At 58.3% G+C, this 17899-nt stretch overlaps 1 protein-coding gene across 2 annotated transcripts in view; it reads right to left on the reverse strand.

Annotated features, from left to right (window-relative positions):
- NOTCH1 (notch receptor 1) overlaps positions 1-17661 on the reverse strand; it is a 44660-nt gene extending 26999 nt beyond the window's left edge. For both annotated transcript variants that reach the window (XM_082327649.1, XM_082327648.1), the window contains exons 1-2: positions 17466-17661; positions 15680-15761 (exon numbers count right to left, since the gene is read on the reverse strand). In XM_082327649.1, coding sequence (XP_082183775.1) covers positions 15680-15761; positions 17466-17523 — 140 coding nt within the window. In that variant the 5' untranslated portion in view covers positions 17524-17661. The remainder of the gene's footprint in view (positions 1-15679; positions 15762-17465) is intronic.
- Positions 17662-17899: the final 238 nt, after the last annotated feature.

The following is a 17899-nucleotide window of genomic DNA, read 5'->3' on the forward strand; positions in this document are numbered from 1 at the left end:
TGTCAGGATTCGGAGACATTTTGAGTTAATGAGACGGCATTATCCAGGCCAAATGAAAAAGAAAATGTGTATAATAATAAATCAGGGCATCTGCTCGGCACACAAAGGGCGGCGGGGAGCAGGTGTGCATCCTAATGAGGCAGAGCAGCTGCCGGCGCCCGCGGCCGATGCCCGGCTCGCCGGCGGCTCCGAGCCTTGGGCGCCGCGGCCGTGGGGCGACGGCGCTTCTGGGTGGCTGCGCCGCGGCCCCGCGCGAGGGAATGCGAGGGCTGGGGCCGCGGCCGCCTGAGAGGGGCCATTGTGCGGGGCCCGGGCGGCCGGCACAGGCACGCCGCCGGCAAACCGCTCAAGTGTGCAGTCATCTGTTAAAAGCACTGCTCTCCCCCGCCTCCCTGCACCACACACGCTTTTTTTCTTAAAACAATCCTCCGGGCTCTCGCGGCGGCTGGCGGACAGGGAAGCGTCACGAGATTCTCCAATGGGAGAAAAAGGCGGAAAAAAAAAAAAGGAATAAGAAAGAAAAAAATTGATGCTGGACAAAGAGCCCCAGGGGCGGCGCGGGAACCACCGAGCGCGCGGGAACCGCCACGGCGCGGGCTTTGGCTCGCGGCGGTGCCGCCATGGGCAGCCAGGACCAAGAGGCGATGCTCTGCATCCCAGGCCGAGCCGGGCGGCTGGTGGGGCTATCGCTGGGGTTGGGGTTTCTGCGCTGTGGGGCTTAAATGAGGCCGGGGCGAGGAGCTGAAAGCCCTCCCACCCAATTAGTTTTCGGACCGTTTCCAATTTCAGTGCAGGCAAGCGGTGGTTTGAGCTCACAGATGGGAAGCCGGAGCAGAGCCCAGGAGCCCGGGCATGGTTATTAGCCAGGAGGTTAATTAGTGATCGGAGGAACTTCCCTGGGGGGCAGGGGAGCCCCTGCCTGAAGGCACAGGGGGCTTGGGGCCACTGGCAGGGCCCGGGCTGGGGGCTGCCCTGTGCCCGCTGGGCAGCCAGGGTGCCTTCCAGGCTTTTACTTCAGGAAACCCCTCAAGTTTCATGGAGTTTGCAGGTTGGGTTTTTTTTTAAATGGCTTTCTACTTGTTTAAGAGCTGGTTTATGGACGCAATCAGCTCAAGAAGTGAGGAGGGTGCGGCAGACGCCGGGGAAGGGCTCGGCACGGTTCTGCCCTGGCCAAAAGGGGCTGAGCTGAGCGATGGGCACACGTGGGCAGGCAGGACCGGGTACGCTCACGCGTGGCATTTCTCCTCCCTTCACGGGGGTATTTCCAGCCACTGAGAAGTGCTGGTGCAGCAACTCTTCAGAAAAAAAGCAATACAACACAGGCACCCTTAAAATCCGGTAGTCGCTACCATAACCCACAGAGGAGTTTGCAGCAGAGCGGGGCTGTGCAGCACTGTGGATGCCTGGTGACTCCTGAATCACAACCACAGCCGTGGCAGGGACGGGGACAGCCCTCGCATACCCACTGCACACACCGCACCAGCTCCCGGCTCGGGAAGCCCTCTCAAACTCCATCCACGGTTTCTAAGTCATCTCAGTTTCTTTTCAAGGTTTCAGAGCAAAAGGTCTCTGATGGCAGGGATATCACTGTCACGATAGTGATACTGCTGCTCAGCAAGAGCATGAAACGAGGACACCAGACGCTCCTCTGCTCGCACACGGCAGCGTGCAGGACATGCCCACGGGCAGCCTCGCACCCAGCAGCCTCGACACCGCTCCTGCATCATCTGTAGATGCTTCTGCACAGAAACGACGCTATTCCTGCCCACGTTTGCAACAGCAAGTCTGAGACGAGGCAGGGAAGAGCATGGCTGCGGACCGAAGCCACGGGATGAATCTCACTGTTTCCTCCCCATGTGGGTCCTGGAGCTCACTCACAGCCGGAGACTCTGGAGCTGCATTTCAAAGCCCAACAACCGCAATGGCTTTAGAGAGTCCCGGCTGCAGAGGAAAGCCTGGAGACAAGCCTCGCATGCAAAGCAAGAGATCAAAAACCAGGTGAAGAATAAGGCCAGCCCAAGACGTAGTTATTTTTCAGCTCACCCAGGTCTGGAAAGACTGGATTCAGCAGAGCCAGGCTCAGCTCCCAGCCGTGCTGCAACCACATCATGCGTCCACCTACTTCTCCAGGGGCTAAAAACCTCTCCTAAAGTTCAGCCCAGAAAGCTAAGCTTAATTTTCTGTAAGAAACATACCGGCAGGTGGTGGCGTCAGGGCTCCCAGCTGAGCAGACATGGAGGATGCGACGTCCCCGCAGGCTCAGCCAGGTGAAGATCACCCTGTGGTTTTTCCTTTGGCATTTCCCAAGCAAGGGCTACCCAAACCAAACCCCAAGCAGCTTATGGAAATTAGCATAAGAGACATTAAAGCTATGCTTTAATTATAGATATATGTGTTGGCAGAGGACAGGGCGGGTGCTCCAGGATCAAAACATCTCAGAAGGGCCATTAGAAACCAGCTCTGAGGCAGGGAAAGGCGGCCAAGCTCCCCGGGGTCCTGAGGAGCCTCCATGAAATCCCCGGAGAGGCCAGCGCAGCCATGCTCCCAGCCTCACGTGTGACGCACACCCCGTTCCCGACCCAGGCAGGAACGGCTAAAAATACCGGTGTCTCTCCCTCCCCTGGGCACGCAGCTGAGAAACGTTTCCGTTGACTCATTAACCTGCTGAATAGGCATCAAACGCTCCCAGCCGCGACCCACCCCACTGGGTGACGGCATCCCGACCCTGGTGATGGCCGAGCCCTGCTCCAACGCACGATGCTCCCTCTCCCAGCACTGTGCTGGCACCAGGAGCAAGTCAGAGCGGACAGTCTCACAACTCTTCACTTCTAAGATGTTTTCTACGTGACCTAACCAAGGGACTGGGGCTGTCACCGAGGCACCAGGCAGGACAGGGGACAGCGATGCAGCAGCTGGTCCCCATCCCTGCAGATGGGGATGCTGCATGTGCTCCTTGGAGGTGCCAACACACCGATTTACACCCCCCCAAGCTCTGGGGATGCTGTCCATCCCAGTGGCTTTTTGTTTTGGGGGCCAGGCAGAGGCTGGGGGCTGGATTCCCATGACACTGGGCTGCAACGCATCTTCCCCCTCCACGCCGGCCCCGAGCAAGCACCCGCGCCCAGAGCACAAACTGCTGCGAGGGGGGAGGCGCAATTAATAATGCACCGCGCTCCCAACCCATAAATCTCCGGCACGATTCACGGGTGATGTGAAGGGTGATGGAGAAGGCCTTGTCCAAGGTCAGACAGCGAGTCCCGGGGGATGGCCTGGGAACGGGAACAGCGGCCCCGAATTCCCACCCCGCTCCCAGCGCCGAGCCCAGGCCAAATCTGGATCTGCTCAGTGTGGGCACGTGCATTTGTTATGTCTGCTGTACATCCTTAACAAGTTACAAACGACAGCCCAACACTGCAGTTATTTCAGCAAGGCTCCAGAAAAGATCGGCAGATCACATAATCAAAAGCATGAATGAGCCGCAAAAATATCAGAGAGCCAACAAGCTCTGCTGCCACGCCGCTGCCCCAGCTTTGCATTACACACGTGCTTGCCCAGGCGCTGCGGCTTCCAGCACCCCCTCGCCCCGCGAGCAGTGCTGGCAGACTTGGGGTGCCCGTCCCGGCCCCCGCCAGCCCGCGGCCCCCACGCCGGGTGCTCCATGCGTGCGGCTCCGCGCGCGCCGCCGGCCCTTTGTTCGCTCCCTCCCTGCTTGCAGCGCGCAAGGGTTTTCCTCCAACCCACCAGCAACAGGTTTTGTCCCTCCGCAGCAATGCGGGCACTGAAAGCATCCTGAGGCAGATGTTTCTGCGACCTCTGACCCAAGACTAATGTTTTCCTTTCTGCGCTAAGCTGCCATCTGCCACGGCCAGCACAGATGACACCCAGGCACTCTCGCAGCCCACCCCGCCCCGGCACGGCTCCCGCATGGTGGCACGGGCGCTTTGTTCAAATTTGGGATGTGTCAGCCCTGCACAAGTGCAGCCTGGGGCCCGGGGGGTGTTCCAGAGAGGCTGGGTGCATGGGGGATGCCCTGGGTGCGGGGGCTCAGCAGAGGCTCAGCCTGCATCACCCCACAGTTGAGAACGGCCGCGCTCACACCACCCACTGCTCTCCTGCCTGGCCCCAGGGCATCCTCCCAAGGGCCGAGACCATGGCAGGGCTGGAGGTAAAACCCACCTCGGGCTTAAAACGCACAAAACAAACCAACAAGCAAAATGAAAACCAGGTGTAAGCTGGAGCGCAGCCACTGGACACGCAGGGGCTGTCCCCCATCCCATGGGAGAGCAGGTCCAGGTGGCAGCCCCAGTCCGCAGGAGGGGACGGGGGGCTGGTGGGGAGCCCCATCCCGGACCCTGGCCCTGCATCCAGGCTGCCTCTTATCTGCGCTGCTATCACATAACCTCTTCCTCACCCTCATCTGCTGGAAGCATCAACGGCCGCGGTTGTTTTCCCCAAGGTACGAGCACCGTGGGAAAGCCAAGGAGGGGAGGCTCGGGTCTTTACTCAAGCCCCGTTTTGGGGGTACTTGAGACTAACAGGGCCAGGAGAGTCCCTGCTGCCTCTGGGACAGCAGCGAACCCAGGCGCTGGGTGCAGGGTGTCCCCCACTGGGGGCAGCAGCCGCACCCCGACACCCATCCCTAAGATGCAGGCTGGGCTGGGGGGGATGCTGCTCTCTGCTCCGCGGTACCCAGGGCCCGGAGCAACCATCCCAGCCGAGCCGCCCTCCCTGCACCCCAGAGTCCCCGGCAGAGCCACCCCAGTTCAGAAACCACGACCGTGACCTTGCGTGGTGCAGAGGGTCCGCACTGAGGGACCATCATACCCGCACAGCCCTTTGCACCAGCAAACACGCTGCATGACCGAACGGGCGCCCGTGCCAATGCAATCCGGACCCCGTGGAGTGAAGTGGCCAAACGTGAGCAGGACACTCGGGTTTCACGTGTTTGCTGGCAACAGCTGAGGGAAGGAGAAATAACCATCAGGAGAGTCTCCCTTAGCTGCACACAGGACCACAGCCACTGCACGCTGCTCCCCACCGCAGAGCGGTGACACGACCCTACCCCATCGTCCCCACACCTCTTGGGGTAACCGTCATCTTTGGGCTTACGAGCGGGAACCACAACTGCCTGCTTTCACACCTTCCCCTGTGCAAGCCCAGCAGCTGCAGACCCTGGGCGTTAAGCTTGCTTTCCATCAGGCATCCACGCACAAGAGTCACTTTTCCAGTTGTGCCAGTGGCTTCCCGTCTGGCACAGCCTGGAAGCAACACCCCAGCTTTCTCCTGAAGTTACACCCTTCCCCCTAAGACACGTTTGCTCCGTGCCAGACCCTGATCTCCCCCAGCTCCAGTCCAACCAGAGAAAGGGCTGGTGCTCGGGGATATGTCTCTGTGTCACTGAGAGAAGAGACCTGCTTCTCATTGCATCTTCCCATTCCATCTTAGTCCATTTATTCTTATTTCATTGCCTCCCCACAAATCCCTCCCGCATTCCTGCACGAAGCATCATCGGGGACCGCAGCTGAGGATGACTGTCTATGGGATGGCTTCCCAGCGGCATCAGCCTGCCTTGGGAACACCCCGCCAAGCACGGGAGCACGCTCCAGAGCCAGTGGAAGGCAGACAGGCCTGGAAAACGGTCCCGCTGGGAAAGCAGAGCTCAGCACCCTGTGCTCCGCTCCCATCTCCTGCCCTGGCATCCCACCCTGCTCGGGGTGGCACGGCACCCCTGGAGCCAGCAGAAAGAAGATGGGTACAGGGAGACGAGGAACAATTTTGGACACTGCCCTGACATCCCTGGGGCACGTGCGGCCGTGGATGCTCCCTCCTGCCCTGGCAGCCCGGGGCTGGCAGGGGCCACTTGAGCCCCCTCCCAGCAGCAGGCACGGCCGGGCTTACCGCGCCTCACCTGCAGCTTTGCTCTGTGGTTTCTGGCACACGCGTCCGTTAAGAAACCAAAGGCTTCGCCACGGCTCCCAGGAGAGCCAAGGCAGAGCTGCCCAGCTCCCCCTCACCCACGTGGGGCACCCTGGCCGGGCGATGCACCCCAAAGTTCCCGCTGGCCCCGTCGCGCTATACCGGCGCCGGCATGGCCCCACAAACACCTCCGTCAGCCGCGACGCAGCTCCCAGCACCAAAAACCAGCACTAGACCAAACCAGTGGTTTTTTATGAAGTCCCATCCAGGCCCTGCTTTATTAAACACTCTGGGACACCAGCCTGGGAAAAAACCCAGAGTTTCACACAGAGAGGGTGGTTGGCAAAGCAGCAGGTTACTTCGAGTGACATCAGGTTAATAAAGCAAGAGCAGATCTCCAGTCTTGTTTAATTAAAAAAAGCAAACTGCAATCCGAAGTCTTTGATGTGTTTTTTTCGTTCCATTTCATTTTTGACCTAGCCCAAGCCATCTAATTGAGATTTTAAGACCCAGACTTTCATCTGGAGAGAAACTAAAGGAATTCCCAAAGCTGGATATACTTATGGATGGGAGTGGGGAAAAACATGCTAGAGCCCTGTTCCTCCTACCAGCATGAAGGGGAGAGGGGAAAAAAAATGGTTTTGTTTCTTAAGCAGACATTAGTCAGGACAGTTTGGGAATCAAAGTTCCCATTGTAATGAAAAACAATATAATCCCATTACTAAGCAAAGTGGCCAGGCAATTCACAGGGTGGTAACCGGCTACCTGGGAAGGAGCTGCCTTTCAATGGAGCTTCATTCACAATAAACATGAAAGATGTCGAAGGAAGAGACCAAGACAAAACTCGCCTCATTCCCACCCTCAACAATGGCTGCGATGAATTTTTTTTTTTCCCCAGTTGATGTTTTTTATATCCTCTGCCGATGTAAATCCGCACAGCCCCATTGTTTGCGGGAGCGGGCTGCCCGGCGCTGAGCTCCGCTCTCCCTGCTCATCCCGGTCCCTGCTCCTTCTCATGGAGGAGCCTATCTATGGGGCGACCGTGAAGGATGTGCTTCCAGTGGAGGATCCCCAGGGAAGACAACCTGGGCTGAGGCCAGCAAATGGTCCCGCTGCCCACCCGTGGGGCAGGGGCGAGCGTCCTGGGGCAGGTCCTCAAGCAAGCGCCCACACCGGTGACCGGGGTGCCTCTTAGACACGGCTCTTTCCATCCGCGCTGCGGCCCAGCACCTGTACCATTCCAGAGCACCCACTGCAACTGCGCCCTGTTTTGATTTTTCATTTGTAAACATTTTCCCTTTAAAAATGTTTTATTCTTTAAGGCAGCAGAAGGAAAAGTCGGAATTTGGGGGAAATGAGGAATTTCCACCTCCCCAGGCCACCCGCCAATGCAGCGCTGCTGGTGCCTGAGGCCACCCTCCCTTCTCCATCCCTTTGGGGGTAAATGCCCGTTTTCACCCGCTCTGGACACAGCGCTGCCCACACTTGCTGCCCGTGCAGGGCAAATTCACGTTGCCTTGCTCCCGGGAGCTCTGGCACGCACGCAGTGCTGGTGTCACCATCTCACTAAGCGATGATGAACTCTTTCCCCCCCCCCCCCCCCCCCCCCCAAACCAAGTTTTGGCTAAACATCGTGCTGCCCAAGAGCCAAATATGGAAAATTCCCACCCGGGACACGCGTGACCCCACCATCCCACTCTTCTAATCCTGAACATAAAACCTGAGATTAGGATCTGAACAGCCACCAAGAGTTTAAACAAGCTATATTTAGCTCCGATATTTATAAACAGGAGGAGAGGGGGGTTTTGCAGAGCACATGGGTGCCCCTGCGGCACAAACCCTACCAAAAGCCAGAGCAATTCGTGCCAGGGCTGTTTTGGTGAGACGGTGAGTGGGCAAAGATGCCAACGGCCGGACAGCGATGGATCCATCTGCCCCCAACCTCACAGCCATGAAGCTGCTGGTTTCTTTTTGCAAGCAAAGCAAAGCTCCCAAAAATAGTTATTAGCAACAAAAACATTGCTTCTTTGGAAACCATGGCCCGAGGGACATAAAGCACCTCAGAGCAGACGGGTATCTGCTCCCGGGATCTGTATCCTGGGATTTCTGTCGCTGCCGAGTTTAACCAAGGAAACGGCAAGGGAGGGAAGACTCTGCCTCCGACACCTTTTGCCGGCAGAAATCCCTGTGTCAACATGACGCCCTCGCCGAGGGAGCGGGGACAATGGTGGCGGCTCTGCCCTCCGGCCGCAGCCCGCATTCCTGCCCCCCTCCCCTGGAAACCCCCCTTTTGTGGGGAGCAGCAGGCCCTGTGAAAGGGCCGTCTGTCGCCCTGCCTTTTGACTTGGAGGTCTGTGTCTAACATTTTAATAGGGGCTGGGGGCCGGGGAGAGGCCCCCCCTCCTCCCGGGCAGCTCCCCCCTGGGTCACTCTCCCAGCCCGCCCCGAAGCCGGTACATGGGGCTCCGGCCGCCGACAGCAGCGGGCGTAAACCAGTGGTGCTTCACATCCCGCTGTCGACAGCCACATTCCTCCCCCTGCCCCGAGAGGAGCTATTCCACGGGTTCACCGGCCGTGAGTGCCTTTGGGAGGGTCTTTTTCTGATCCCCCTGTGCAAGGATGCATCGGTGGGGCAGGAGCGCTGGGGACACGCTCTCCTCCACCACTGCTCATCGACAGCAGATAATTTCCATCTTAAAATAAACCACTCCACGCTCACAAACACTCAGCCCCCCAGGCAGCGATGCCCACGGGGAGCGTATGGTCCTTGGGGTCCCCATCGCCCCGCTGATGCCGGCTCTCTCAGCAAGGGGACATGGGACAGAGCAGCTGACAAAGTGAAGAGCCCCAGTGCCAAAGGCTCCTTTCGTTGCTGCTCTTGGGGACAGTTGTGGTGGACACAGGTAGCGTCACATCACGCCAGGAGCCACAGAGGAGGATGAGGAGGAATCGGCAGCAGGAGGCAAGGCTCAGCCCTGCAGCCCCAGCCCGGGACCGATCCTGCACAGCCCTGGAGGTCCAAGCAAAGCCTGGCACCGCTGCTCTCAGCTACACTGACTTTAGATCGAGCCCAAAGCAACAGGCTCCCCAGCCCGTCGGTGCTCCTCCCGGCACCCAGCCCTCCCAGCCCACCACCACAAGGCCGCTTGCCTGCAGGGTGCCCCTTCTATTAAATAAGGGCAACGTTATAGCATCATTAAAACTTAATAAATCCATTTCCCATATAAATACCATTAAATTCAGATTTTGGGGAAGGGAATTAGGGTGAAAACTTGTTAAAAGAAAATGACTCCTGCACAAATAAATTTTTGCAACTTGACTGAGCGTGAAAGTTTCCCATTAAAATGCAACTCCGCTCCCCTTTGCTGGAAATGTGCAAGAGCCTAATAACCAGGGCCTAAACATTAACTGTTTAACTGACTTTTCCAATATTAACTCCAGACTGCTGTGGGGGAAGGGGAAGACGTGACAGGTGAGAGCTTGAGGTAGACATTAATTACTGCTGTGCGAGGGAAGCACACCCAGCACACACCGCTCACAGGCTCCCAACAGCTCTCTGCAGACAGACGTGGGGCTTCACCGGCCGCGAGCAGGGCAGGAACCCCGCTGCGCGTGGGGCGGTGGGCAGGATGCTGCTCCATCCTGGGGCAGGGCTCCCCACAGGACGGGCTTTAGTCGTGGTCCTGATCCTGCATCTCTCACACCGAGCACTGCATTTGCCAACAGGCACCTCCATCGCCTAATTCACCTCCATGAGCCGGGACGTGCCTGGCAGGTCGTGCTGCTCCATCTCACACCAAGACAGGTTTTGATGTTCAGATAAGCAACGGCACGTGGAGGGAAACTGAGGCACCAAGCAGACCTCACTTGATGTATGTGGAAACCCTGACACTGTCCCATTCCACAGACCCCTGCCCGTGGGGCACTCACCAACACGGGGAGGTGAGACGAGGTGACCCGACCCGCCAGACACGCGCTAGAGCTGTAGATGGAGGCGATGCAACGGGTCCAGGCGCTGCCGTGCACAGAGGAAGGCAGAGTCCCGACGAGGGCACACAAGTCTGAACGGGCACCATCACAGCTCAGCCAGATGGCCAGCTGGAAGCAGCTCGGCTCTCAGCAAGACTCAGATGTCAAAGTAAAGACTGGGGTGTCCCCAGGTGGGCATCTCTAACTGTCCTGGGGCTCTCCAAGCAGGCAGATGGGAGCTGCCATGGTCCGGTGTCATTAAGACCTAGTGGAGTGCTGCAAAGACTTCCCAACATCACACGTGATAGATGTGCAAAGAAAGTTGTGCTATTAAGTCCAACTGGGGCTTCCTCAGCCCTTCAGAGCCCCCGCTCTGCAACCCTGATCAGACCCTGCTGCCATCGGCGGTGCCAAAGCAGGGCCCTGACCCTCATGCGTCTCTGCTCCTGCTCCTGGATGCCTCCAAGCTCAGACACCCAAGAACCAGAACTGCAATGCCCCACTCAACACCCGAGTAGCATTTCTCCTGCTCATTCCAGATCTTTGGCCGATGCGAGCTGCTGCAGTTCTACCCCAGACCAAAGCATGAGCACAGCACTGGGCTGGTGAGCGCCCAACACAACGCCCGTTGCCGGCAGTCCTTGGATGGCAGTAACACCGACCCGCCGCTGCCGATACCTGTCGAGGCCAGCCCCAAGGAGCCCAGCACCGCAGGATGGAGCCCTTCTGTGGACGGATGGACTGAGGAAGCTGGGATGCCTCTTCCCTGCAGCAAATCCAGGCTCTTGAGGGCACCACGCAGCATGGCAATGTCAGGGACCTGCAGGATTTTGGCACAGCCACTTCCAGGCACTGGGGCTCGGCGCTGTGTGCCAAGGGCGTGCAATGAGATGAAAGGACCATTCAGAAAGCATCTGGAATCACCCCAAACCTTCACCTCTCGGGCCCGATGGTCTTTCTAACTCTGGCCCCCAAAGTGAACGGCTGCAGGAGGTCAGCCCAAGACCAGCCTGGGGAGCAGTAAGCGAGCAGCCCAAGTGCCCTGTGGTGCTGCCCCATCCTGGGCGGCAGCAGGAGCCGGCTGGACACAAAGCCACGTACCTGCAGTGAAGCAGACAGACCCCGACCACCTTTTTGGTCCGTGAGATGGAGGCAGGACTCAACCGAGACCCCACTGCAGGTCTGCTTTCCCAGGGGGGTTTAAGTTGTATCCCAGAGGCTCTTCCACGCCACAGCCCCAATACACGGTCTAAAACCTTCAACTGGAGTTTGGCGACACGTTAACCACAGAGAAGCCTCCATCCAGATCCAGAGCTTACCAGCTCTCAGTAACTGCACCCCGAGGCTACTCTCTCGTTAAACACACTGATGCTCTATAAATTTCACATTCCACTCATGTACGCACACTGTTACCATTCGGGACACCTACCAACACGAGCAAAATGAGGGTCAGCACACCTCCAGGCCTGGAAAGAGCAGGTTAATTTCCAAACAATGTTATTTTAAAACTTGCTAACTGCCTGCTGATGATGTTATCCAAGCCCTTAATTGGTGAATAGCTTGGCCTTGCAATGACCAAGCATGTTCCCTCATGCTATATACAATAAACCGTAACAGCCTTGGAGGTGAGACCAGGGTATGTAGTACCAGCTGGAACAAATGGATGGATCGTGGCTTCCAGCAGGTAGGAAGACAGCAAGTCAGGATTTCGGTGGAATAAAACGTACCCTGTATGACGAAGCAAGCCACCTCCAGAAGCTGACCACGGAGCAGAGCCCCGTGCACGGCACCACACCGCGGGATCACACATTTAACAGCTGCAAGTACCTGGCAGGGAATAGCCCCTCTGATCTCAGGTGGTGATGGCCACTGCAAATACCTCATCCCCTCTGGATCCTGGGGAGCCCCTGAGCAACTTCATCTCAGCAGGCATCACCCCACCTCTCCTGCTCATCTCCGTGCCACAGGTACTGCTGAGGGACCTAGCGAGATACCTCCTCCTGAGCAGGGCCCATGCTGGCCCCTGCCCAAATGTAGTACAACCCTCTGGCCATCACAAGTACCAAGCCGTGAGAACAATCAAGCAAAAAACCTCAGCCCAACCAATAAAATCCCAGTGCAAGTTAGCAGGAGTCAGTGGGACCACCTAAGCCAACTGATAACCATCAAGACGCCTTGCAGAGAGGAGAGACGTAAACAGAGATTCTTCTAGAAAAGAGCTAAAAAATCCCACTGCTGTCCCAGGGACCCCACCAGCTGGGCTTCTCAGCTAAGTTTCTCTTCCACTGGAATCTGCAACAGGTGACACTTTTGTATTTTTAATCTACCCTCTTACCCATTTCCACCTTGTTCTTTCCGAGAATGAGCTCAGACTCGAAAGAGCCATCAAGAGTTCTCAACATGGCTGAATCACCGCTCATCTACTTCTTTAAGAGCTTCCTCTGGTTGATTGTTCAACACTCCACCCTCTTCCTCTCCAGCACGGAGACTGCATTTTTTCTTTGTTATTATTTCATGGAAATAACGTTGGGTTAAAGCACATGAGAAAAACCAAACCAGAAGGAAACTTCCGCCCTTTGCAATGAGATAACAATAACTGAGCAGTTGAATAACTTGAAGGGCACGGAGAGCTGCAGGGCTCAGATCACTCCTGTCTTCCTGGTTGTCTCCTGAAAGAGTTTTGAGCTAAAATAATCATCTCTTCCCGCGATGGTCCCCCTCTGAATGTTTCTCCCAAGGTTTCTGGCCTGCTGCCCGTGGAAGCTGGTGGTGGCAACGGGCACCAGCTCAGGAGCCATTGCCCCGGCTGAACTACAACACCGCACTGATTCATAAACAGAGGAAGTACTTTAGCAAACTGACTTTTCCCCCTTTTCAGCTCAAGCCTAGTGATTAATTTAACTTATTCTTTTCCTTTGCAGTCCCTCTGGCTTCTCTGGGCAAGAGTATGACAACCCAGACACAGCTCCTCTGACTTTAATGGTGAAAGGCTGGTGGAACGGGGTTTGAAACTCAGCCCTCTTTCATGCCATCTGCTTTTAACTAGCGGAGCAAGGGAGGTCCTGGGAATAAGCGTCACATGGCACAGCAATCTAAAATCAGCCCCGCTCATTTGCAGGGATGCCAGTCAAAACTATGGTTATCCAACAGTCTAATTAGGAGCTATCACTAGAAGTCAAAACGACCTTTTGGAAAACCTTCTCATTTTGTCTGGGAAAATGCCTTAGTCAAAGGCAAGTGCCTTTTCTGGAAAGCCACAGCTCCCCAGCGCCGTGAAACCACGCTGCAATACCGCAGCAGCCATCGTCTGCAGACTGGACCTTTTCAAGCTCCAGATCTGGTGCAAGTACAGAAACACCCCGCACCTTCAGCTGGGGTCCGTGCAAGATGCGCGAAACTCTCCTGCTGCTGCTCTTCCAGCACCGAAGACGCGGCTACCCCTGCCAAGCTGGAAAACAGCTCCAAAGGCGGCTTAATTAGGCCGCTTCTGTTGCGAGCCCTCCAGCTGATCAAATGCTCAGCCCTCTCCATTCAATTAGAGCCCTGCTTGCCCCGGACTGCCTGGCAAAGGGACAAGCAAGATAAGGCACCTGGAGTTTTACAACCTATCACTGTAAAATAATAAAGGCAGAGAAAGCTCCTCGGCTCACACCGGCGATTCCCTTTCCGTAACAGGGCTGATAACTCGCGTTTGGTGTTATCAGAGTCGTCTTCACGTAACCCAACTAGCTCTCTCCCGCCACAAACGCCGGGACGCTTGTCCGCTGGAGTAGCGTCTCCCTCGTACGCTATTTATTTCACTCCACTTTCTAATTGGATTTGTGGGGGCAGCACAATGGGGCTTTATGGCCAAACTTTGTTAAGTGCCAGGCCGAGCGGAGATGTGGCCAGCAGCCAAAATGGTGCATTTCACGCAGGCGCCAAAGGGCAGTGCCAAGCTTTTCTGCGTCTGGTATCTGTGTTCTTGGCTCTGCTTTGTTTGAGAAGCTTGGAAGCAAAACTCCTCGTAAAGAGATATTCAAACAAGTGAAAAACCAGGATTTTGCGAGCTGCTATCAGATACCTTGGAAAATTGCACCTCCTCCAGTCTGGCAGTACCTCTAATACCTGCTCCCGTTGTCCACGGAGCGTACCCTGCACGGGACAAGTGCTTTAACACACTGAGAGCACACACCTTGGTTTCCTGCAAAAATAACTCGCGCACACTCGCGAAGCCATGCCGGCATCTGCAGCCAAGAGAGGCGGTTATTCACAGCTAGCAATGAAAAAGTTCTTTAAAGTTAACTTTTTCTCTTAAAAAAAACCCTCCCCAAGCCTACTTTGGAGGCTTCTCCTCCAAATAGAGCTCGCACACATCAGATCTAATTAGATTCCATCACCATCTGCACATGAAATGTAAATCAGGAGTTGCAGAGACTTAAGAAAAAAAGGGAAGAATGACCACAAGGAAAAGGAGGGGTGTAAGGTTGGGGAGGGGGTGGAGGGTTGGGCATTCTGGGAAGCCATACATGATTAGTCACACAGCATTAATCTGCCTCCCTTAACAATAGCTGCCGAATTTCGACCGAATCCCAGCTGTCGCTCTTTGAATGAAAGAAAACAAGATTTAGAGCGTCAAGCGTTGGTAGGGGCTTCTGTGCAAAAAAAAAGTGGCGTGCATTCATTAGTGGCTCACAAAGGGACCCAGCCTTTGTCCATTAAATTGCTCATGTGCCTGATTGATTTGCTGATTTATTTGCACCAAAGGGTTGGGGGGCTCAGCTTGGAGAAGGGGGTGGGAGGTGCCCGGCTACTGGGCAGAGTAACGGCACCCAGGCAGATTTGCAAAAAGCAACACACATTGTCAAGGGAAACTGCCATTCAACAGGTTGGGATTGGAAATGCCTTCAGGTTCCTCCGCCGAGGACTTCCTATTTGGAAATTTGGGGTGGGTGGGAACGTCTCCCCGCCTGCTCTCAGCTCAGGCCACGTTCAACAGGCAGAGGGGAAATCTGGCCGGAAAACAGAGCCTTGCCCATTCACATTTCTTTTATGGAATAGTTTTAAAAAGGGAGCTGGAGTCTTATTCATTTCTCTTGGTTATTGTTCCCTGGGAGCCTGGAGTGAATCGGCCATCGCTGCGGTGGGTCGGTTGGTCCTTCAAAGAGTCCCAACGCTTTACACATCCGTTTCCCCACAATCGGCTTGGAGAAAGCTCCTGCCCGGGTGCCAGGTCCTGCCAGGAACGCCGGGCTGGACCGCAGCTTGGCACCGGCGCTGGCAGGGCTGCGGGAGGAGGTGGCCCTGCTCCCCCGCCTGCCCCGGGTGATGTCCCGCAGACCCACGGACATCAACGGGGCAGCACCAGCAGCCAGAGCCACGCCATGAAATCCCTCTTGAACGTTTATTGGAGACGTACTGGACACCGCACCACGAACGGCCAGGGTGCAAGGGACTGAAAGGCGACGCTTCGGGGCCAGGAGGGAGTAGCTGGAAGACAGACAGCCTCCCTCCCCACCCGACGGTCCAACGAGTGCCGCGGGCCGGCCTTACCTCCTGCTCCATCAGCAGGGCAGTCTGCATATGTTAACACCAGCAAAACATGGCCCTTTGCCCATGTTTTTCCACCCAGCTAGGAACAAAGCCCGATCCTGCCAAACTCGCGGCGACTCCTACACAAGCAGGTTATTCTTGCCACTCAAGGAAAGAAAACGCATCTTGCCCTATTAAATCCAGAGCCTTCAAAGCAAAGTCAACATGCATGTCAATGCTTTGGTCGGGGGAGATGAAAATCCTCTGGCTCCTCCATACTTACTGGCACACCTCCGTCCCGTTGAGAAGAGTTGCACACTTGCCCCCGTTGAGGCAGGATTCGGCAAGCTGCATGCACCGTAAACCTGCAAACAGAAGGAGAGCGTTAGCCACAGCGCAGGTCCCGGGTGGCAGTGGGAGGGGGGGCTGCATCCCCTAGCATCACCCGGAGTGGGGACAGGCTCACCGAGCCCCCCGGAGCGCCCTGCCCCGTGCGGCCCGGTGAGAGGGGGGCTGCAGCACCCGGCGGCCCCCACCCGCAGGGTGATGGAGGTGGGCAGGGACCGCACGGCCCCAGCGCCGAGAGGCTCACCTAAAAATAAACTCGGGGTGGGCTTAAGGGTAGGCTCTGCCTTCTCCTCCAGCGGGAGGACTTACAGAGAGAAACCCCAGATCAGGCTCTTGAGTGACAAATGCCATTTGGGAAAAACCATCCGCCCGAGGGCCCATTAGTTACCATTAACTCAGTAACGAAATGAGTCGCCCGTCACAACCTGCTATGAGTAAAGGTTTCATTGTCTGGTCCTCAGAGCCAAATTCTGCACAGTTACCACAGCAACTCCCTGAAAGTACCAGAATCGCTTGCAATTTCCACCCCGGCTCGCTCTTCCCCTTCTCTGCCCCGCTAGCTCTTCACGGCAACCGGTTCTGCGACACGCGTGTGCAGCCAGAGCAGTTTCACATTGAGCGACTACAGCTTCGCACCGCCACCGCCAGAACCAAACTTCTCCCCGGGACGGCTGCCGAGCCCCACGTACCCTGGGGACACCCCGCTGCGCTCGGGGCTCTGTCCCCAGCCCCGCACGTCCCACGGGGGATGGAGTGGGGTGCTGGGGGCCGCTCCGGCCTGGCAAAACTTTCTGCAAGCTCTGCCTCCGAGGGGCCGGGCGCCAGGCATGGCTCTCAGCCCAGGCTACCCCGGTGCGGAGCAGGGTGAAGGCAGCCCCGCTGCTTTCCCTTCCCCAAATCCTCCCACGACGCCCCTGCTCCGGAGGAGGCTGCTCGCTTGGCCCCGGGGCGGCGGGGGGAGCATCGCAGGGCCCCGGCACCCCGGGACGGGCCGCTCCCCGCTCCGCCCCGCACCTCCGGCCACTTTTAGGGCTCTTTTCCCCGGCCCCGACCGGCCGCCCCCGACGGTCGCCCAGCGCTTTGCGGCGAAGCGCCCGGACCCGCCCCGGGGCCGGCGCCGAGGGGGGGGAACCCGGGGCGGGGGGGGGACTCGGGGCGGGGGGGGACCCGGCTGACTTTCAAGAAACAGGAAACCGAGAAAAATTTGCAAAACGGTCAAAAGCTCTCGCAGAACAACAGGCAGGAGCGCGGCCGCCCTGCGCGCCCCTCCGCCGGGCCGAGCCCGTCCCGAGCTCCGGCTCCCCCGGCCGCCCGCCGCACCGAGCTCCGGTGCCCCCGCCCGCCCGCCGTACCGAGCTCCGGTGCCCCCGACGGCAGCGAGCGCAGTTGCCCGCGGCACCCCGCGGTACCGAGCTCCGGCTCCCGGCGGCCCCCAGCGCCGTTCCCCCCGCCACCTCCTCCGGGGCACCGAGCCCCGCTCCGCCCGCGGTTCCGACGCCGCTCCCCCCGCCGGAGCTGAGCCCGGTCCCCAGGCATCCCGCGGCACCGAGTCCCGGTTCCCACGGGGACCCCGCGTCCCGGACCCCCCCGAAGGCGCCGCGCTCCGGCGCCCCACGGTGCCCGGCCGGGACCGGGGCAGACGCCGCGCCCGTCCCCGCTCTCGGCAAACTTCCTGCCGGGCGCTGGGGCGGCCGGTCCGGGCCCGTCGCGGCGGCCCTCACCTCGCGTCAGGGCGGGCAGCAGGAGCACCAGGAGCCCGGGCGCCAGGAGCCGCTCCATCCCGCTCTGCTCCCGCCGCTCACAGCCGCATAGATCCGCTGGGCCTCGGCCGAGCCGAGCCGAGCCGAGCCGGTGCCGGTAGGCGCTGCCCCGCCGGTAGCCCCAGACACACCGCGCCCCAGCGCCGAGCGCAGCGACTCCGAGCGCCGGCGCCTCCCGCGGCTGCTCAGCCCCGGCGGGCCGGGCCGGGCCGGGCGGGAGGGCGGGGGGGCGGGACGGCGCGGGGCGGGACGCCGCGGCACGGCGCGGCACGGCGCGGCCCGGGATGGGACGGGACGGGACGGGACGCTCCTCCCTACCCAGCCCGGGGGGCCGCCGCTGGGAACCCCCTTTCCCGCCACGGAGGGTCCCTGCGTGGGACGGGAGTGGGGCTGCG

The sequence above is a fragment of the Platalea leucorodia genome, assembly GCF_965183815.1.
Source record: "Platalea leucorodia genome assembly, chromosome: 15".
NCBI lineage: Eukaryota > Metazoa > Chordata > Aves > Pelecaniformes > Threskiornithidae > Platalea > Platalea leucorodia.